The sequence below is a fragment of the Notechis scutatus genome, chromosome Z (assembly GCF_049901735.1).
Source record: "Notechis scutatus isolate UNSWTSFEM ecotype Mainland chromosome Z, rNotScu1.2, whole genome shotgun sequence".
NCBI classification, from domain to species: Eukaryota; Metazoa; Chordata; class Lepidosauria; order Squamata; family Elapidae; genus Notechis; species Notechis scutatus.
The window spans coordinates 103512081-103534873 of NC_142025.1; the positions used below are offsets into that span (position 1 = coordinate 103512081).

The window sequence follows — 22793 nt, forward strand, 5'->3', positions numbered from 1 at the left end:
AACAGTGGGAAACTCCCTACCCTACAGCTCAAGAAGAATTGCTGTTGCCAAATTTCTTCCCTTCTCAAGGCTGATCCAAGCCTTTAGCATTGTGGAGACATAGAAACACATCGCCAGATCCACATTACCATGGCGCTGATGTGTAAATGAGTGAATCCAATTCAGAAAAGCATTCCTAATTCATTCCCTCTCCCTCTCCCTCCCTCTCCCTCTTTCTTTCTCTCTCTCCCTCTCTCTCCCTCTCCCTTTCCCTCTTTTTCCTCCCTCCCCCGCTCCATTATCAAGTAGTAGCCAGAGGGTGGGGAGGTAAGTCAAACCCAGGAATGATTCAGAGGAAAAGAGAAAATTTGCTAATTAATTAATTCAGCTGCTCTTACATTTTAAAAAGTGTCTGCTTTAACTATGACTCTGTGGGTCTCATATAATTGCCTTTTCGGGAGCTGAGTGGATGGGATAGGGGAGAAAGCAGAAGAATATGCTTAGAATGAAAGTCAATGACTTATTTTCTATGCCAATAGAAATAAATGTTCCACAGAAGGATGTATGAGGTTTTGCAGTAGTAATAATTTTCTAAACTGAAATTGCTGCTCAGGAAGCAAGTGCAAATAAAATAAAAACACATTATAATTGTCAAAGGAATAGAAGATGCTATAGGAACAATGTGTTTTGGTGACTAATAACATTGCAGTGGCAGAGTTCTGTTGCTCCGCAATTACAGGCAAACTCAAATAATCTTTTTTCCCCCTCAGCATTTGTTGCAGTTTATTTTACAGACAAGAAATAGAGTTCCTGAAGGAAGAAAACATTGAGGAAAAGTTCCCCTAATCTTAAATCAGTTTCACAATTAGATGAAATCTAATATTACTCAGTTTCTGAAATCCTTTTTTTAAAAATTTATTTATTTATTTTGTCAAGAGCTTACAATATAACAGAAACAAGAACAAACATAAGTTTAAATACAAGAAATAGGAACTTATAATTGGGGACAATAGGACGGGGACAGTAGGCACGATTGTGCGCTTATGCACGCCCCTTACAGACAGATCTCTTAGGAATGGGGTGAGGTCAACAGAGGTTAGTTTGAGGGTAAAGGAGTGGGGGTTTGAGCAGGTGACAACAGAATCAGGTAGTGAGTTCCAGACATTGACCACTCTGTTGCTGAAATCGTACTTCCTGCAATCAAGTTTGAAGTGGTTTACATTAAGTTTATATCTGTTGTGTGCTCTTTTGTTGCTGTAGTTAAAGCTGAAATATTCATTAACTGGTAAGGCGTTGTAACATATGATTTTGTGTACTATGCTTAAGTTCAATTTTACCTGGCGTAGTTCAAGGTTGTCTAAGCCTAGAATCTCAAGTCTGGTGCTGTAGGGTATTCTGTTGCGAACAGAGGAATGTAGTACTCTTCCGGTAAAATACTTCTGGACTCGCTCAATTGTATTTATGTCTGATATACAGTGCAGATTCCAGACAGCAGAGCTGAATTCAAGTATTGGTCTAGCAAAGGTTTTGAATGCCCTAGTTTGAAAATCAGTATTACCAGAGGAGAAGCTTTGTAAAATTAAATTTACAACTCTTAAAGCCTTTTTGGCAATACTGTTGCAGTGAGCTTTGGTGCTTAGGTCATTCGATATGAGAACTCCAAGGTCCTTGACAGAGTGAGGGTCATCAACAAGGTCATATCCACCTAGCTTGTATTTGGTATATAGATCTTTTTTACCAATGTGTAGGACAGAGCATTTGTCGGTCAAGATTTGGAGTTGCCAACTGTTAGACCATTCAGACACATAATCAAGGTCTTTTTGAAGGACGGTAGCATTGATGCTGGTGTTGAATACTTTTACATCATCAGCGAAGAGGATGCAGTTGCTAATAAGGTGATCACAAAGGTCATTTATATAGAAGGTAAAGAGTGTGGGTCCTAGAACGCTCCTTTGGGGGACACCGCTGATAACTGGTGTAGGGTTTGATAGGGTGTTTCCTATTTTTACTATTTGTTGTCTGTTTGACAGGAAGGCAGTAATCCACTTGTGAAGGGATCCGGAAATGCCATAAGAATTTAATTTTAATAGTAGTTTGTCATGTACCACTGAGTTTTGCAGAAATCAATGTAAATTACATCTATTGCTTTACGCTGGTTCAGTAGTGTAATCCATATGTTTTTGCAGTGTAGAAGTTGCAAATTGCAGGACAATTTTTTTCTGAAACCAAATTGTTTATTGGAGAGTAAGTTGTTTGATTCTAGGTGGAAGGTAATGCATTGATTAATAATTGATTCCATAACTTTGCACATGACACAACACAATGAGATTGTAGTTTTCAACCAGGCAGGGGTCACCTTTTTTGAAAATAGAGATGACCGTTGCTAAAGACCATAGGTTTGGTCAGGAGCTGGTTCTGAATGATATCTCATATATTATGCTTAGGGGTTCTGCTATGGTAGTGGAGAGCTTTTTTAAGAAGAATGCACATAAGCCATCAGGGCTTTAGGATAAGGATGGTTTTAGGTGGTGTAGTGCATTTTCTATGTTATCTTCAGTAAAGTCAATTTGTAGATCATTGCAGTTAGTTGTTGTATGATTAGGAAATGTGGGGCATGAGCCATTACTGTTCACAAAGACTGAACTGAAGAACATGTTGAAGAGGTTTGCCTTAATGGCTTCATCGCTATAGTCTTTCCCATTAGGACCTTTTAGGGGTGGGATGGTTTTTTAGTCTTTAAGTTTGGTGTTTACAAAGTTATAGAAGGCACGGATGGATTTTGTGCATAGATTTTCCTCTTGCTTGCAGTGGTAATTGGTGCATTCTGCCTTTATCTGTCAGCATAAGGTGTTGTATCGGTTTTTAAAGTTAGCTACGTATTTAGTTTGGTTTTTATGCCATAAGGATTTTTTTTAGATTGAAGTTTTCTTATTATTTTGGGTAAATTGTTTTTGATTTTGTTTTGGGGGGTTACTAGTGGAACATATAGTTTAATGACTCTTTCAAGTTCAAGCAAGAAGAAGTTATAATGTTCTTCTGTAGTGTTACAGCCAGAGAACAGAATGTGCCAATCGAGAGATGAAAAGTTGGCAGCTATGAGTTCATAATTGGCTTTTATAAAATTGTATTTCGGAGATCCATCATTATGATCCTCTTTGAGAGGGTGTAAATTTAGACAAAAGTCAATCATGCTATGGTCACTGTTTGAAAATGGTTCCTGTATTTGTAGGCCATAAATGGAGTTTGAACTGTTGTAGAAGATGAGGTCGAGGCAGTTGTTTAGTCTGGTGTTGTTATATACTAATTGATCCAGTGCCAATGTGGTAACAACATTGTACAGGGTTGTATGAATAGGTTCAGATGTACATTCATTTAGTGTCCAATTTATAAGAGGTAAGTTGAGGTCACCAAGAAAAATAAGAGGGTGTGGGCAAGAGGCAGCCCATGTCAGTAGTGAAGTTAGTTTGTTTGCATGAATTATATCATAGTCAGGGGCTCGATAGCAAAATAAGAAGCGGATTGAAGTATTTAAGGACAGTTCACAGACAATGGTCTCAGGAAGAGCAAGCTCTTGTATAATTTGAATCTTTTTTAGATTTAGAGACTTTTTATAGAATATAGCAACTCCACCACCTCTATGGATTTCGCAATCAGACTGATAAATTTGATATTCTCTTACAGTGGTAATGGAGTCTGGAAAAAGATGCATTCAACCACGTCTCACAGACAAATATAATGTCGAATGTGGCTGTGCTTAGTAAGATGAGGAATTCATGCATTTTATTTGTGAGGTAGTTTGCATTTAAGATATGAAGTCGTGGGTCTGGAGGAAGTAAGGGGCATGTCTGGGTGATGGTTATTGTGATGTGGGTTGTGGCTCTTGCACAATCTGCACGGTAATCAATGTATAGATTAGAATTACCTAATTCATGTAGTCTTTTGAGCTCAGAACGTAGTTTCTGGGATTGTACATGTTGCTGTAAGGTTAGATCAGGGTGAGAACGAAGATTCTTATGGTTGTTGTTGCTCTTTGTGAGTGAATTTATTGAGAAGATGAATTTGTGTTTGCTTGATTTGTTTTTGCAAACGACCCTGCAGAGGCGTGGGGGTCATCAATCTGTCTTTTTTTTGAGCTCAGGACCAACATGGGAAATTTCATCAGGGAAGATGGTTGATGCTTGATATTCTCTGACGATGTTTCAAACGTTAGTAATGTCATCATTGTCATTCCAAATAAGATGGCATTTGGTCGCTTCCGTTCACACTCAAAGGCTTCTTTGATGAAGATGGGGATATCAATATTTGTAGGATTTATTGTTTTTGTGGATTGGGTTTTGGTTGCGGTTGTTGGGTAGAAATATGGTTTGTGGATGTTTGATATTCATTTTTTTGTGCTGTCTCATTTTTTTCAAGGTTTGTTAAACTTGCTTGTATAGTGTCCAGGGATGCTACAATGGTGTCAAGGGATGTTATACGTATTTCTATGGTATCAAAGGTATATCCTGATCAGTTTTACAGTGTTGATTTGTTTGCTTGTTTTTCTTTGTTTCTACAGATAGCAACTGTGCATTTCTTCTAAAAATATTTTACATGCACCACAGCTTTAAAACAAACAGTATTTCACAGTGCAGGGATGTCACAAAAGATATGCTGGACCATGTGCCATTTGTTCTGTGTCAAAGCAGATATCACACTGATGGGTTACAAACCCATTGCAAATCTGCCAACTTCTCCAGTAATTTTCTTTTCATTTCAACCCCAGGCACCTGATGCAGTGGCTGGGGCATTGGCAGCAGCACAAATACTGCGGGAACTTTCACATCTAGAGACAGAGACAGAGGAAGCGGCAGCCATGAAGGATTTAGCAATGCAGTTTGAAAACTTGGCCATAGGTGAGAGATGGGAAAAGGGGTGATGGGAGAAATGACTGCTTAAGGGAAAGGGGCTGATTTTTGATATAACTAAAGATATTTATCTCAACCATTGTACCTCAAACTTAGTAACTTTAGGATGTTTGGACTTCAACTTCAAAAATTCAGATGAATTCCACATCCCTTAAAATTTCTGAGGTTGACAAACACTGATCTAGACCAATCAGTCTAGATATACCAACCTACCATCCCCATCATGACAACAGGCATAAATACTAAGAGATTTCCAAGCCATCCTAAGGGAATCATAGGATGGAATCTATGTTAATGGAAGAGTTTATTGGCATAATACAACATGCAGGCAAATATAGGAAGAGTTATAACAGAGAAGGAAAAGAAGTACCGTATTTGCCGGCGTATAAGACGACTGGGCGTATAAGACGACCCCCCAACATTTCCACTCAAAATATAGAGTTTGTTATATACTCGCCGTATAAGACTACCCCCTCTTCCACACACCTTCCACTTTTGCACTTTTTTTTTTTTGACGCACTTTTCTGCTTTGGACAATTTTGAAATGAGCTAATCCAATTTTGAACCAAGAATATGCAAATAGCTATGGAGTTTAGAAATGAGTTTTAAAATATTTTTCATTGCTTACCATTAAGCGTAAAATATGTTGTAAATAAAATGAGAACACAGGAAACGTTCTCTTCTCAATACAGCTGATCTCTCTCTCTCTCTCTCTCTCTCTCACACACACACACCAAAAACCCGGACACTGAAAAGGCTGCCAAGGAACAGTATATTGAATGCCTTCTCTTTAATCAAGAAACAAGGAATTCCTTAGAATCTTTTTTTTCCCCAAGTGGCCCTCTTTAAAAAAAAAAATGGAGGTAACACTTTCATTCAAAAAGTCTTCCAGTATCTGGAGTCGCTCAGACATATTGAAGTGAGGCAGGAGAGTAAGTGAAATTTGAAATGATCCAGCTACCGTTTTCTTCCCCTCCCGCCCGAAGGCCATTATCTCCACGTCAAAACGAACGAGGGGAGGCAAAGAAGCCAAACACGCTAAAAAGGATCTCTTTATTTTCCTACACAAGGTCACACCTACTTTTCCGCATTCAAAGGACAACCTCTCCTCACCACCACCACACACACACACACACACCCCAATACCCGCAAACAATGTTCTGGGCATTAATCACCATTGCTACATTAACCTGGTAAATTTATACCCTGCCTCCCCCAGTGTTGCTTTGACGGCAGGATTTCACACAGCAGGGCGCTCGCTCGCTCTCTTCTCCGCTCTCCCACCGTTCGCACATGTTGGAAGCACCGTAAAACCTGATAACCCACCCGGGGCTCCCCATCCTTAACCTACAGCCGCCGCATGCAAAACCTGCGTGCAGAAAGAAAAAAAGAAAAAGAAAAGTACGCCGCACGTGAGGATCTTCGAATCCTCTCCTCCCACACCGCTAAGGAAGGAAGAGGGGAAAGGTTGCAGCAGCGCGTGGCGAGTGACACCCGCCACACACACACACACACACACACACATACACCGCTCCCCCAGCCTCCCTCCCGGCTGCAACTCAAGCTCAAGTGGGAGTCGAGTCCTCCCGGCGTATAAGACGCACCCCCCACTTGGAGGCATGTTTTCAGAGCAAAAAAGTCGTCTTATACGCCGGCAAATACGGTAAGTTGTAATGCTCATGAAATGAAAGATTTTATGGAGAAACCCAGTGATGGGTTCCCAGGTTTTCCTGAAAATTAAAAATTGTACAGTTTGGCATTTAACTGAAATAGATTTCAAATTCTTTATTACTTAAATATAGATTTACTGACTAGTTTCAGGTGATTAAATTTTGCATTGACAGTCTCCACTAATTTGTAAAATTGATGTAAATGGACCAATTTTGAATTTTTTCTTCTGACTGGTAGGGTGATATCTAAGCTGCTCCATCTCAAATCCAGTATTTCTTAGCCCCCTATCACGTTTACTATTAAAAAGAAAAACTTTTTTGCAGTATATAAGCAGCCTAACAAGTATATGTTTTCCATAGGAGCAATTTCTTACTATAACCTCCCACATCCTGACTTAGCTTTAGCTATTTGTTTTTTCAGAAAAGAGGGAAAGTATAACATTTTTACAACTGATTCATTTCGTTATACGTATATGAAGGTTTGATGTAATGTTTGCAGTTACTTGGAAAAACTTTAATAAAAAGTTACTTATAGAAGTTTTTGAATGAAATGTTGGTGTCAAATTGTCTAATTGACAATAGTTTTGGGGTTTAAAATAATTCCTATATTATCATGGAACTGCCATATCCAAGAATATTTGTTATTTTTATGATTAATTTTCCATTGCCTTCATTTCTAAGTTTCTTAGATGGTTGTGAGAAAATGTAGACAAATATATAGGCATGCGTGTATCGGAGTATTGTGAGACAATGATTTTATATCATTTTTGTGGACTGGAAGACTCAAACTGTTCTTGTTAGCACGCAGAACATTTTTAGTTAAGTACAATTGATTACTGACCTATTTAGAGCAAGTGGAAAACCTCTGATTTTGACCTTCTCTATGAGCTCCAAACTAGCAAAAGGATAGATTTTAACAATATGAATATCAGTATGAATATGGGAAAGATCCAAAGACAGATCAGAATTATTACGAATTAATGTGGACATGAATTGCAAAGTCTTAGCACACGGATGGTTTGTTTGGAAGTCTTTGAATGTTGTATTGATTGATTGATTGATTGGAAATTGTCAAACAAAAATGAGAAAAAGAATAAGAGAATAAAAATACAATGACAGGGAAGGGACAATAGGCCCATTAATGAACTTATGGATATCCCCTCTACTGTCCACTTACGTATGAAGTAAGATCCACGGAAGTCAATTTGTGCCTGAAACTGTGAAAATTTGTAGCTGAGACAACTGAATTGGATAGGACATTACAGACTTTGACAATTGGGTTACAGAATTATATTTTTTACAGTCAAGTTTAGAACGATTTACATTGAGTTTAAAGTATTAATATTAATCTTGTTCTATGATTAACAGTTCCTTAAATTAAGGAAAGTTGTGAATTGTGCAGATATTGTAATTCCTTGACTTTTTATACTCAAATATCTCTCTCCTCCCTCTTAACTCCACAATTCTAGGAGTATTCAATGAATGTTACCGTAATAGTGAGCCACGGGCCTACAAACTACTGGTGCGCTGTTCCCACCTCTGGGGTGGAGCCACTATCCTCCATCTGGCTCACCAGGCTGATGCCCGTCTCTTTTTTGCACAGGATGGTGTGCAGGTACATTGAACATTAAAATAATATGGTGGCATGTGGAGCAAGCTACCTAGGCAATGGAGGGTTGTTGTTTTTCATCAGAGGTTTTTAAATCAAAATTGGATGGGTACCGGTAATTACTATGTATGCTATAATGTTTGATGATGTTGTAGCAATAAACTAAATCACTGTTGAGGTTTTTTCCAGTTCTATAATACTCTGATTCCTGGATTCATTCTACCAGCTGTTTGAGGAAGCTCCAGCCTTGGGATGTACCTACTTCCCATTGATGACTATGAGTTGGGTGTTCTTAGGTTCTGGATGCTTAGATTTATAAACCGCAGGGCACAAGTATTGTTAAGCACTACATGGAATGCTAATAATGTTGGGGTGAGGATATGGAATGTAAGCAAATAAAATCATTATAACCAGAAGTCATATAATATAGGAATGGCATAAAATAGAATAATATAGCAATTAATAGTAAAATTATAAAGCCATACTATAGAGATCAATAGAGGGAACTTGGTCTTAGCTTAAAAACGAGAAGAAATTTTGGAAATTGTGGCTAATGGTATTTCCACACACATCATGCTTCATGTAGATATCTCAGTTCAAAATTGGACCAACATTTTCTTCCATTTATAGCTGCCCACATCCTGAGCTAGCAACAGTCTCTACCAAATGAAGCATGTTTCCAGATGGCCAGGTGTCTCACAATCTGAGTCTCTCAGCAGCTGATTCCAACCTTGAAAAAGTTCCTCACTAGGACAATTCTTCCAGTGACAGACAAGATATATGATTCCTGGTGGATCCCCATCCTGACAAGAACTCTTCTGAGAAATAGATAAAACATGTGTTGAATCTCCCAACTGGAAACAAAGCATAATATACCCAACCTTTAAAAGGGCAAACTAACAGGAACCTGCTAATTACCATGCAATTAATATGCTGGACATTTCTTCTAAGCTCTATCTCAGACATTTTCTAAAACCAGAAGATTGGGAAGGAGAAATAAAACTTTTTCTTCAGAGCAGTCAAGATTTCCAAAAGGACAGCACGGTACACCGCTGCACTACTTTGAAGGCCCTTATTAAAAAAATATAACAAAAGGCACACAAAACACACCTTTGTCAATTTTATTGACCTTATCCCTGCCTTTCACTTAGTTGACAAGCCTTGTCAATGGGAGAAACTAAACTAGTACAAATATTAATAAGCAGCTTCTTAAGCTAATTATTGAATTACATACAATAGTGACATTATGGCTGGTCTCTGTATTTTTCAGCGCTCTCTCTCTCTCTTGTGTTCTTCTAATAGTCCCTGCTTACCCAAAACTGGTGGGGAGAAATGGACCGAAGTACCTCTGTCTGGAAGCTTCTTCTAACCTTTTTTTGCCCCCCTCTCATCTTTACTGAACTCATTACATTCAGGTGGGTGCTACTGGGCATGGTTTGATTGACACTTAATAGTGTGGCAGAGAGGAACTGTACATTGCTGGCAGCCTACAATGTAGCTATTATACTGTAGTTATTTACAGTAGTAACTGCAATTCCTGAATATAAAAAGTACCGAGTGTTTCTTTATATAACAGAGCATTAATAGGTATATTTACCTATCCACGTTCTGTTATAGCTCTTTCAAAACCTGCAATTGACCTGCCACAGGACAATTAATCCACCTTCCAGAACAAGTAGAACCAATACATTCAAATCTTAAGTCCTTGTCCCTGGAATTTCTAGCAGTCAATTTAATTTCTAGCATTAAATTTTATGGCTAAATTTTAGCATCTGCATTTAAATGTGGTCAAGGTGGTCATGCTGATCCATAATGTGATCTTTAATAGGAACATGGATGAAGATCTGCGTCTGGATTCCTTGGAACAGTTTGAACTGGACAGTCTTGATACAGATGTGAAAAGTACCATCGGAGACATGTTGTCTGAGTAGGGGGAATGGTCATGATTTTGGGAACATGGGTTTGTGGGAGGATGGAAGTATGGGCTAGCATAAATGAAGGCTGTTGATGCATGGGACTGATGGGTAGCCTGGATCTCTTCAAGCTATTCTAGGTTCCCCCCTACCCCGGTGAATATCCAGCTTTTGTCAAAAAGTAATGTTAAAACGTGGAATGGAAACTGTGGTCCTTGAAATTTAGGTGAACTACAACTTCTAGCATTCCCCACTATTGATGGAAGCTTAAAGTTCTTTTTTTTTTTAAAAGAACACTTCTTGTTTATTTAAATCGCCTCTTTTCAGGAGGGACATTTTGAAGTTGCTGACAAACATTTATTCATATGTAAATATATTTAATTAATGAATTAATTATTCAAGCAATAGAGTCAATTTATCAGTGGGACTCAAAACATTTCTCCCTTCTTTTCCTTTTCATATCTTAGAAGTTTGGAACCTCCTTCCCCTCTTTCTGTTCGACAACTCTGGCTACGACGGTGGCATCAATTCTGGATGGCACCTGTGACAGCCTTCCTGGGCAATGTGGTGATGTACTTGCTCTTCCTCTTCCTCTTCTCCTACGTCCTGCTGCTGGATTTTGACCCTCCACCTCCCAAAGGTCCATCTGGCACTGAGATAGTTCTGTACATCTGGGTCTTCACACTGGTTTGTGAAGAGGTGCGTCAAGGATGTTTTGTGGGTTCCCGTCCTTTGTTGCAGAGAGTACAACGGTACTTCCTGGACACCTGGAACCAGTTTGATATCACGGCCCTGCTACTCTTCATGGTGGGGCTAGTGTGCAGGTAAGTGCTCTTCTGGATTGTAAGACTTCAGTACTATTCTTTTACTCTGATGTTTTTGAGTGAGCTTGTGAGATCAGTGATTAATACAGCTGAAGATAAAGAGAAATGGTAGTGTTTAGAATCGGTTTCTTTTCTTTTTTCTTTTTCTTTACTCCACTGTCTAAATCACAGGCTGTTTCCTTCATCATATGAATCAGGACGCACCATTCTGTGCCTGGATTTCATGATCTTCACCCTTCGTCTCATCCACATCTTTGCAGTCAACAAACAGTTGGGGCCCAAGATGATTATCGTTGGCAAGATGGTGAGAAGGTGCATTTTTTATGCACATGGAATAATACACAGAAAGAGGATTGTTGAATACGCAGGAGGGTTGTTTGCTTGCTTAAGAATGAACGGGCACTGTCTAACGAAATTTAAGCCAAGTGCAAATGAAATAGAGCTGCAAAGTCTATTGGATTTAACATAGGAGAGCAAATTGTCTTTCAATATGGCAATTAATTGGCCCACCCTACCTGTGCTGGCAGAAGGAGCATGCTGCAGACCCTGTTGGTCAAGGAATTCTGGATGGCTGGGTCCAGAAGAGCCTATCCTGTCATAATTCCTATCCTCTGGAATATCATACACCCCCCCCCCACTCCCAATAAGATCCACCCTCATCTTGGTCTTCCAAAAAGGCCTTCAAACCTGGTTTTGTCATAATAGAGGTGGTTAACAGACAGATAAGACCCCACCTCCTTCTCACATGCATCTTGTTCTCTTCCATGCCATCTTTGTTAATTTTTAAGTCAATTTTAATATTAACGTTTATTTATTTTCATGTTTTAATGCACGCATGTCCAAACTACATTGAGTTAAGAGGCTGGGGCTGCATACAAAATATGTAATTTTATTTTTTTTATTGTTCTATTATTTTCTTTTTGCATTGTTTTAATTTCCTTTTTATTTCATTGTTTTTTATGGTTGCGATCTGCCTAGAATAGCCCATGGTAAGATAGGCAGCAAATAAATTTAATAATAATAACAACAACAATAATATAGTAAATATAACTAAATATCACATAGTAATGTTAAAAGTTTACGATCTTGTGAGGCTGCAAGTTGGATATGTCTGTTTTAATGTTTTATCTTGTTGCTTTATATCATTGCAAGAAACCTAGAATTGCTGCTAGGTGAGATGGGTGGAATAATTTCCTTTGTTCTCTCCTTCTTCTCTTCCTAGATGAAGGATGTATTTTTCTTTCTGTTCTTCCTTGGGGTATGGCTGGTAGCCTATGGGGTCACGACTGAGGGTCTTCTTCTCCCCCACGATCGAAGAATCCCTTGGATATTTCGACGTGTTTTCTACCGACCTTACTTGCAAATTTTTGGACAGATCCCACTCGGTGAAATTGATGGTGTGTATTTTGGGGGTGCTTGCTGACTTCTCTGATTCTCATCCAGTTTGGCCTGTTGAAACCCAGGAAAGAGTAGTGCATGTTATAGATAAAGTACCAAATAGGCAATTGCCTGCTGAGGATTGTTAAACAACTCCTTTATTTCTTATTTATTTATATTTGATTTAGTTTCTGTGCTAATGCAGAAAAAAGATAGAGCTTTCCATCTCTTTTCTGACAGTCTGCTCCCTCATCTGCATGGAATGTCGGTTAGCTACGGTGATAAAGCTAGTCCCCAAATATATGACAGAGATAGTCTAAGATGGAAAATATAAAAAGCAAGACAATTACAATATTGAGAGGGTTAATTAAAAAAATAAGATGGAAACAACTAATAAAATTAAGAGTAGGCTTTTGAAAGGAGAAAAAAAGGAAATAATTTGAAATATTTTTAAAGTTTTTTTTTTCCTCTTCCCACTAGGCCTTCATATTTTTATACAAGCTTAATAGTATATTTCAGAATATTAAATGCTAGTTGGCAAATAAGGAGAGACAGTGCCAACTTTATGAAGGGGTCTGTTTGAGAAACCTGTAGTTTCTATAAAGTATTTGGGTGGCCACTGATAGGAATGGGATTCTGCATTCTGCAGGCTAATCTGATCGAGTAGATATTTTTAAGAGTTTTACCTTTTATTCCAGAACAGCCCCTTCAAACCAAAACTTTTGGGCCATAACTCCCATCAGTCCCAACCAATATAGCCAGGTTCCACCACTGATGAGAACTGTAAGCCCAACTGTAAACCCAAAGAACTGAAGGAAACCAAATATGTAGAAATACTAAACCAGCTAGGGCTAAAACTACCCTATACAAGAATTTGGTGCATTCTTTCTTCTAGAAAGGCAGTAGTAAAATCTTCCTCAATCTATGACTTTCATCTCATTTTTTCCTTTGATATTCTTCCCTAGCTGCCCAGTTTACGGCCTCGAATTGCACCTATGACCCTTTAGCCATTTTGATGGAGGACGCGAATCCTTGTACCAATACCTATGCTAATTGGCTGGTGCTCATTCTTCTTGTGATCTTCCTGTTGGTAGCCAATATTCTGCTCCTCAACTTGCTGATTGCAATGTTCAGGTACCACTACCTGAATTCTATCAAAACAGGATTAAAAAAAATCTTTAAAAAGTCCTTACACAAATCTCCATAATAAAAATAGGAATAAGATTATGGTCCAAACCTAGTTCAATAAGACATTATACTTTTCAAAAGTAATTTAGACTGTAATTATTTTAGCCATTTCAAGTTCAGTTTTCAGCAAAATATTTTCAAAAAAATATTTAAAGAATAAGCTGTTGAATTAATTCTATGATCATACTTCAAACATGGCAGTTTCATATATTTATGAAAATACATTCACAATATTTTTACAACTTTTTCCACGGCTCAAGTTCAGGGAAAGAAAAATATTTGCTGCTAGGCCAGTGAATGATAGAACAAGACGGCTGCACCTGTACATTTTCTTTAACCCACCCTTAATTGTTCTGATTAAACAGTATGGTCTTTTGTTGAGATTTTCATGTAGAACAGGAAATGTAGAAATATGTTGGTTCATGTTTCTTTTCCATCCATATGCTGTCTACGATTGTGTGCCAGCTAAGGGATGAGCCATTCAGTTTGAAGTTGACTCTTCCAATTTGGAGAAAGGTAGGACTAACATATTGTTTCCCCCACTAATAGTTACACGTTCTCCAAAGTGCAAGGCAACAGTGATATCTACTGGAAATCACAGCGTTACAACCTTATCTTGGAGTATCATAGCCGGCCTGCATTGGCTCCACCCTTCATCCTGATCAGCCACCTACATCTTTTGTGCAAGCGTCATATCCACAAGGTGCAGTCGGCAAAGAGACGTGACTTCTGTGAGTGCTATAGGCAATTTTGGGATAGATAGAGATAACCTGCCTAGGAATGCTGGAACTCTTGCAGTGTTAACCAATCTAGAGAACATCACATATGGGAAGGGTTTTCAAGGTCATTCGTTCATTCATTGGTTGTCTTTATATTTTGCCATTCAACTGAAAGCTCAAGGCGGCAAAGAAAGGACTTTCCTATGTTCATCTCCACAAAATAGATTTACAGATGAAGAGCAAGTAACTAGATCAGCAATAATGCTGAAATCACTGTTCTACATCAGCTCTTTATGATTATCAAAAATGATTAATTCTAACTCTATGTCATTATCAATCATTAATGCCCCTGGTTCTGCGCCGAAGGTGCCTGGCTTTTGGCTCCTTCCCAAGTTTTCCTCTTTTTCCAAGCAAGATTCTCCCTCTGTGAGAATCATTAATAAGGTTTACTGAGATGACAGAGATATAGTTTCAAGAATTTCAGAACTATTTCTGATTTACAGCTAACTGATCCATTGATCCATTAGGGCAGAGACTTGCATTGCACATCAATTAGTGATGAGCCATTTCTTTTCACCAATAATGGATAGACTTGCAGGTAGCTGTTTACTAAACTGACTCCTGAATCATTATCATTCTGTGAACCAATAATTAATCTATTTTGGACAGTGCTAGAACTCTCTGAGATCCAAAATAGGCGACTACTGACATGGGAATCAGTACAGAAAGAAAATTACTTAGTAACCCAGGCTCGACAGAAACGTGACAGCGACACTGAGCGACTTCGGAGAACTTCCCAAAAGTAAGAATGGGGAATAGAAGACAATAAAGAAAAAGGAGGAGGCTGAGATTAGAGAAGGACTGATCAGTTTAAGTCCAAATTGAATCAGTTTTTTTTTGTTAATTAAGATATTTTTTTTATACGGAAATGTTTTAAAAGTTTGTGAAAATTGACTTAAAATAGATATTTTAACATTTTCTTAAAAATGCAATTTAATCATTTAATTTCAAAATATGTTTTAAAATATATTGAATCATGAATATTTCATCAAATGCAAAGAAATGCAAAATCCAAAATATAAGTACATTTACAATCCCAGCATGTTTGACCAGAATGTGCAGATCAAATCAATTTACACTGAAATCTATATATATATTTTTATATAATCAAAATACCACTCACACATCATCACAAAATCTCCAGAACATAAAGCTTGAAATTTGGCACGTATGTTCCTCTTGGTCTCTAGGTGCTCACTAAGAAAGGATTTTTCAAAATAACCCTCAGAGCATTAGTATTTCCTATATTATTATTAACATGCTCTGATGCTAAGGAGTTCTACTCCCCCTCCCCACCTGAAAAGAAATCTGTTCCAAATGCAAAACACAAGCAGAGGAGAAGAATTTCAGTTTTAGTTTCAGAGCACCAAGCAGCTTTAGTACAGAACAGTTGAGCTAAGCCACACCCAGGGTTCTTGCTGTCTCCTTCTTGCTCACACAACAAATACTGCTTCAGTTTCCAAACAGCCCTCAACTCTCTTACAAACTGACAGGATGCTAGCCAGATGAATACCGATGGATGCTGGTAGGCAGAGGGACATTTCCCCCCCTTATTTTCCTCCCCAAAAACTAAGCCCGACCACATAATTTCGTAGCGAAGCACGGGTATCGAGCTAGTTTTAGATAAAATTTCATATCCATTTTTAATTACGAAAAGCATGTTACAGACAGATTTCCTAAACCTGATTTGTTTCAGATATTTTCGGTAGCTTCTTCCAGAGATATTGCTTGGGAAATGAGAACAAAAGTTTCTATGCATGCTACATCTGGAGAATCTTCCCTGTTTATTGATCAACCATTCCTAAAATGAACAATAGTGTGGTAAAATGCAGTCCAATGTTTCCGGAAGGTGCCTTAGGCTGCATTCAGAACCATTATAGAGTTGTTGCAAGTATTTTGTGTGTGTGTGTGTGTGTGTGTGTGTGTGTGTGTGTGTGTGTGCTGGGTTGGGGGCTGTAGCTTTGCAGACTTTCTGGATGGTGCATTCTCCTCTTAAAAACACTTTCTTCACCATGCCTGTGTTCCAAATACCATATGGAAATTCCATATTTAGGAAGACCCACTATAACCCATAGGATTTACATTAGCTATTACTAGTTTGTCCTATTCACTTCAATGGCTCTAAGTATCAACTATTAATACTGATGCACACATAAACCAATTTCTTTACTCAATATTGAGATTGGAAAGTGTTCACCCTTCCTTCTAAAAAAAGCCTGTCTATAATTTCCTAAAATCCAATCTTTCTGCCTAGATGTATTAGAGCAAAAACACTTCTAGCATCCTTATGTGGGGGAAATGAGAGCTTTGGAATCAAATATAGGAGACTATCAGAGAGGATAAAATGTTGTCTCAAGCCCCTACAGAGGAAAAAGAAGACTGACTTGTTTCCTTTCTTTGTAACTGCCTCACACCTCTAATTCTGCAGAGTCGATCAGGCTTTAAAGCAGCTTTCTGATATCAAAGAATCAGAGCGACGTCTGAAGACCCTTGAGATGCAGGTATGGGAATAGTAATGGATTCTTTGAAATGGGACGAAAATGGGAACTGATAGGACAAAGGTTTTGCAGCAAAGGTGAAAAGTAGCAGCAGTAGATGGAAAAAGGCCTGCCATATTAAGAGAGTAAATTCGGGGATAGGGGAATCTTTGGCCTTCAATAAGTTGTTGACTTTTTCTCTCCAGCTCCCATACCAACCATAGCTGGATGTTGTAGTACACCAACCATAGATTTCTCCTCTAAGACTGAAATTGCACTTTTTCACTAAATGGATTAAATACATCTAAAGGAATCACAACTGGTTTTAACAATGTTTTAATTTTTTTAAAGCCACACTGGTTGGCTAAGCCAGCAACAAGAAAAACACAATATGGCATAATATGACAACTGTATCCCATAAACCTTCAAAAAGACTACCTCCCAAATATGTTTCTTTCATTTACTCACAATAGATGGAGTATTGTACCAGTGCCTTGTCTTGGGTAGTAGATATCTTGGCCCAGAGTGACATAGCAAAAGGAAAACAAGTTCCACCTATTCAAAAAAAAGGTAAGTAGACAGGAAAATTCAGAAATACTTAAGGATATGTATATTTAATGGACAAATAAGCATTATTCTAAGTAAAGGATAGCATTTATCTATGTAGATTTCTTAATGTGCATGTGTGCATGTATCTACATGTAATCTATATGCAAAATTTGCCCTGAATGAATTTGTGGGGAATGAACTTCAGAAAAGTTGGCAAATTGCTAAAGAAAAGCTTCATAGGCATGGGGATACTTAGTTCCTTTTCATATTTCCATCTAGAGGGCAAAAAAATGGAGAAGAATGATCCAAGGCTTCTCTAGATTTGATGAGGCAGCCATGCAACGGAATCTCTTGCAAGAGAATTAGAAGCAGAGATGTTAGTTTCCACACCCCTTTGAAGAAATGCAAAATGTGTTGGGTTCAATAAATACATTCCTCTGGAAAGCTTCCTTATTGATAAGGGTGGTGAAATCCAGAGCTGACAGAACCACCTTATTCCTAAGCTCCATCATACTCAAACCAACAAAACAGACAGGAAAGAGTGGAGCACCTTCTTTTCTTTTGTTGGATTAGGCTAAATTGTTCCAGTATCTTCACTGATGTCATTATATTTATTTGCATCCCTCCTCCTTTCTTATTATTGGCCTTCTTAGGAAAGGTGTGTCACGACACCTATAGATTTACATAATTTGCAACTTCTTTTGGGCCACCTCCTTCACAGCTTCTTTTGGGGCTCTTTATGCTATAATTAATTCTATGAATTCTGAACACTTTGGATCTTCCCATAGCTTCATTGTGAACACAGAGAGGTTAGATAATCCCCATCTGAAGTAGTCTTTTTCACAGCTCTTGCAAGAAAAGAATGGTAAAAAATAATCTGGAGCTTGGGGTGCTACACTGATTTAGAGATAATTCCCTCAACACTGTTCAACTATTTACAAAGTCTGCACTATTATTATTATTAATCTTCTCATCTCTCCTTATCACCCATCCCCTCCCACTTGTGACTGTATGACGGTAACTTTGTCGCTTGTATCCTTACGATTTATATGGACCATTTCCTAGTATGATTTGATTACTTATTCTACCCTATGACTATTATTAAATATTGCACCTTATGATTCTTGACTCATGATGAATGTATCTTTTCTTTTATGTACACCGAGAGCATTTGCACCAAGACAAATTCCTTGTCTGTCCAATCACACTTGGCCAATAAAGAATTCTATGATCTAAGATAGTTTTACTTCAACCTGCTCCTCCAATTTTTTTTTACTATTTTAGAAAAAGCAAGCATACACTTAAAAAACAGTGCTGTAATTATACTGTACTTTCAATTGATGTTATTTATTTACTTAATTTCTATACAATCATGATTCACATTCTTGACATTCAACAGAGCTTGAAATACAGGTTTAAGAAAATTATCTCCCTTTTTTAGTTAACTGCATCTACGCTGAATCTTCTGTGTTTCCTTTGCAAAACAAAGATGGGTGTAAGTTGTGGTGAAAAGGAATACAGCAATCGTGTGGATGTAGATGGCATGCACTCTTGATTAACTAGACTTTCTAGTATTACTGGGCAATTTGAGTTCCATTATAAGAATGTGACAAACTATAGCTAGATTACTAGAGTTCCTGAAAGGAACAATAATTAGATGCGATGGCACCCCAAATCTTCTTGATCCTTAGTTCTCTTTATTCTTCACACAAGTTCTTTTTGGTAAAGATCAAGTAGCATCACTCTGAGGGGTGGAAAGGGTTGCTAACTATCAGACTAGTTGCCAAGTGTGGAATGGGAAAATCAAATTATTTATTCCTCTGCTGAGGAAAATCCCACTTATTTCAGAAGAAACACTCCCCAACAGAATACAGGTAGTCTTTGTCTTACTACCATAATTGAGCCCCAAATATCTGTTGCTAAGCCAGTTATTAAATGAATTTAGCTTATTTTATGACCTTTTTGCTACAGTTGCTGTTGTTAAATAACACCATTGTTACATGAATTTGGCTTTCTCATTGACTTTGTTTGTCAGAAGGTTGCAAAAGATGATCACATGATGCCAGGACATACGAGTCATTTGCCAAGTAGTCAGACTTTGATCATGTGACCATGGGGATGCTGCAATAGTTTTGAGAAAAATGGTCATACGTCACTTCTTCAGGACCACTGTAGTTTCGAACGGTTATTAAATGAACTCTATAAGTCGAGGACTACCTGTACAATTAATCTCATCTAAGACTAATGAGAATCACTGCCCCCTAGTGGATTATTTGGATGTAACAGAATAGTACAGTAGTTCACATCTTTTGTTGTTCTCTTTTCTTACAGATTGAACTTTTCCATGGCACATGACAAAAGACAGGGAAGAAATATCAGCTGCTGCTGTTCACAAAATCCCAAAAGTGTCTCAACATCTGATCTCTCAGAGAATTAAAATGTAGACTTCAGCAGGAAATAATTGAGAGAATCCAGGATCGCATTTCAGTTCAGCTACAAAATACCTTACGTCTGACTTTAGTTTTCTTCATTGGAAATATGAATTATCTACCTCACAGCATTTCAATGAGAAAGAAATGTGGACGGTTAAAATATTGATATGCCAGACATGCAAAAACAATAGATAATAATCCTGTCCTATACTTATATTAATAACTGAATCAGCTGCTACTTTTGTTTGCAGTCAGTAAAATGAAGACTCAGAACATTGTAAACCACTCAGAGTGCTGTTATATGGAGTGGTATTTAAGTGCTATTGCTAAAATAATATATTTGTGTAAATACTGAGATGGGCAATCTTTTGATGGCTAGACCACAATTACATTGAGCTCCTCAAAGTTCAAAAAGAAATAATGTGATGCAAACCTGATTAGCTTTTCTGGGGTGTTTGAGAAAATGTTCTTTGTTTTTATTGGTTATACTTTGGTTTTCCCATGATTCCTGACATAAATTAGCAAGAAATTGTGGTTCTGGTATAGTGCTCGGAGCTTTTGGATGGAAATTTGATGATACACTTGATATAGGGGCCACGGTGGCTCACATGGTAAGATGCTGGGTTTGCTCATCACCGAGGCCAGCAGCTCGGTGGCTTGATTCCCGTGAGCAAATAAACCACAGAGGGACAAGAAAGGAGCCTCCCCCGATTGCCTACTGGCATTCAGGTGTCCTGCGGGTAAAGATAACACCACCAGTAAAAATTCCTTTCACAGAGGCAGCCAGCCACCTCAGTGATCCCTGGCTAAATACATGCCATACGCTAAATAAATAAATAAATAAAACACTTGATATAATATTAATGGAATAGGTAGGACATGCTATGCTTTAAAGGAATACATGGGAATTAATTAAAGTCCATGCTTCATATGCAGGAGGCCCAAGGTTCAGTCCATGGCATTCCTGTCAAAAGAATCTTGATGTAGCAGGTGATAGAAACATTTTCTTATTTCCTGAAAGCTCTAAACCTATTATCAATGAAAATAGATAATGCAATGATATGACCTATTACAAAACAACTTTCTGTATTCTTAAGATAATTAGCTCCATAAATCTTCATATGGACAATCCAGGCTGACATTAATTTCTCAAGTGCATGTTTGCTTGACATCTCATTCCTAGTTGTCTTTCAATCAGCCAAAGGGCCATGCCCTTGCAAGTGTGAGTAAGTGAAGTCATGTGTGATATCATTTTCTAATATAACAATGAGTAGAAACTAGAACTTTTCTAACTGACGATATATCCACCGGATCTAATGGCTGGAATTTACAGACAACAGCAAGGTTGATACTTGCAAGCCAAAAGAACATACTCCCTAATCATGTAAATACTTTTGTGACTTGCTTGAGAAGAAAACCTGGTTAGTTTATACTTTAAAATTACATCTACTGGATGATTAAGATTCTAGGGTTAAAAAAAAGTTGGATCACCTAAGACTTTTGATTAACCCACTCAGTGCTGGGAAATACAAAGAATATTGTATCCATTTCAGCCTGCACATGACCAAAGATCCTTTATATGCAGGAGGGGGTGTTGTGTGTTTGTAAACAGACAAAAGGCAGCATTTAACCTGAATTTCCCTCTTGGTATTTTCAACATACGTAATGTCTGGTCAGTAAAACAAATTGTACTTTTTAAATTTGTTAAGAAAACTTCATAGCAGACAAAAAACTAAACATGCCTAGGCAAATTTAAGTGAGCAAATCAGGCATTTAGAGTTTCTCCTGTACCATTATCAAGTTAAAACTGTTTCAAATATGGTTGATTTCATTGAGAAATCAGTATTCATGGTATCATATTTATTTCCTCCTGGCTATGTTAGGAGCAGCTTTATGAGGACAATAATTTTGAACTCTGTTACTTCCTGCCCATTTCCACAGCTGTTTTTAGTTTGTTTCTTAAACCCAGCAGACAATCCTATTAAAGAGGATCATAACTCTCCATCATATTTGATACAACCTGACCTGAGGTCAAAAAAATCTGCTGCTCTCTTAATGAAATATTGATTCTCAGCTTTGTTTATAATCATGGGTCAAACAGTCCCAGGACTCTGGAGATTAGCAAGGGGGGCAAACAGTAGCGATGGTCAGTTACAGGTAATTGCAGAATAGTATTATATTGCTAGAAAATAAAGTTTGTTCCAGAGAATAATTATAGCATTTAGTTTTCAATATTAGCCTTCAGTCTTTTTAGGGTTTTTAAACTGTGAACTTGTTTGTGAGCCAAATGGTTACTGAAAGGGTATTTACAAATCAAGCCATTTTACCAAATCAATTTTCTTTATAAATGCCACTTTATGGTTAAATTAATATTACTTCTTCTAACATTGCTAGAAGTACATAACAGAAGCGTTAGAATGCATATTTCTGAAACTGTAATAAACAGAAGGAAATTGTACTATTAATCATGTGGTATTTTATAATATATTTAATTAAATGCATTTCATGGAAAGTTAAAAGTATTTTTTTTTAAATCCAGAAACCTTCAAATCTTTTTGCACAATAATTCCTGATCATCATGCCTATGAAATCCCCTTCACAAAGTAAACTGCTTCAGATTTATTAACGTGGAATCTAACCATGTATCATTAAAAAGGGGCAGAAAGAAAGGCATACCTCAGTGTTTCTCACCTTCAACAATTTAAGAAATTGTGGAATTTGCCAGAATTCCCCAGCTAGTACTAATATTCCAGAGTGACATGATCATTCACGGCAATTCTCACTTTAGAAATGTAAGCCCTCTTGTCCCAACAACATCCATGTTGCATATTTTTTTGTTTGTAACAGCATCAAGCTTAAAAAAGATTACAGGCTATTTGACCGGTTATTATTTAGGACCGACGCAGGCCCCCAAATTTCATATCCTATTGTCATAGGAGTCCCTTCATTCCCAGGGAACAACTTGAAAGGGAACCAAAGTTGCCGGAACTCATTTCCAGTCCTTCTCGTGCGCCCCCGGAAGAGGGCCTAGTCGAAGCGCCGGGCTACGGTAGAGATAGGAATAGAGAGTTGTATACTATTTCCGACCCAAA

At 37.8% G+C, this 22793-nt stretch overlaps 2 protein-coding genes and 1 long non-coding RNA gene across 5 annotated transcripts in view; 1 reads left to right on the forward strand and 2 right to left on the reverse strand.

Moving 5' to 3' along the window:
* The window catches only part of TRPM4 (transient receptor potential cation channel subfamily M member 4), a 64368-nt gene extending 43536 nt beyond the window's left edge, over positions 1 to 20832 (forward strand). Inside the window, exons 13-25 of one of the 3 annotated variants that reach the window (XM_087948141.1) lie at positions 4742 to 4871; positions 8023 to 8168; positions 9465 to 9577; positions 9991 to 10089; positions 10543 to 10899; positions 11071 to 11203; positions 12122 to 12296; positions 13242 to 13410; positions 14014 to 14195; positions 14853 to 14985; positions 16672 to 16744; positions 17194 to 17290; positions 19601 to 20828. In XM_087948141.1, coding sequence (XP_087804267.1) covers positions 4742 to 4871; positions 8023 to 8168; positions 9465 to 9577; positions 9991 to 10089; positions 10543 to 10899; positions 11071 to 11203; positions 12122 to 12296; positions 13242 to 13410; positions 14014 to 14195; positions 14853 to 14985; positions 16672 to 16744; positions 17194 to 17290; positions 19601 to 19605 — 1812 coding nt within the window. In that variant the 3' untranslated portion in view covers positions 19606 to 20828. Of the gene's footprint in view, positions 1 to 4741; positions 4872 to 8022; positions 8169 to 9464; positions 9578 to 9990; positions 10090 to 10542; positions 10900 to 11070; positions 11204 to 12121; positions 12297 to 13241; positions 13411 to 14013; positions 14196 to 14852; positions 14986 to 16671; positions 16745 to 17193; positions 17291 to 19600 lie in introns of those variants that run through there. The other 2 variants (XM_026669592.2, XR_015746093.1) reach the window with 2 other exon arrangements.
* Positions 2727 to 3688, reverse strand: LOC148129034 (uncharacterized). The gene has a single exon (XM_087945897.1). The coding sequence runs from the start codon at positions 3686 to 3688 to the stop codon at positions 2852 to 2854; it is 837 nt and encodes a 278-aa protein (XP_087802023.1). The 3' UTR covers positions 2727 to 2851.
* On the reverse strand, positions 12178 to 22703 carry LOC113413404 (uncharacterized). The gene is made up of 3 exons (XR_015746095.1): positions 22583 to 22703; positions 17189 to 17275; positions 12178 to 12348 (listed from the first exon to the last, which is right to left on the reverse strand). It is a non-coding gene; the product is annotated as an uncharacterized LOC113413404 (long non-coding RNA).
* Positions 22704 to 22793: the final 90 nt, after the last annotated feature.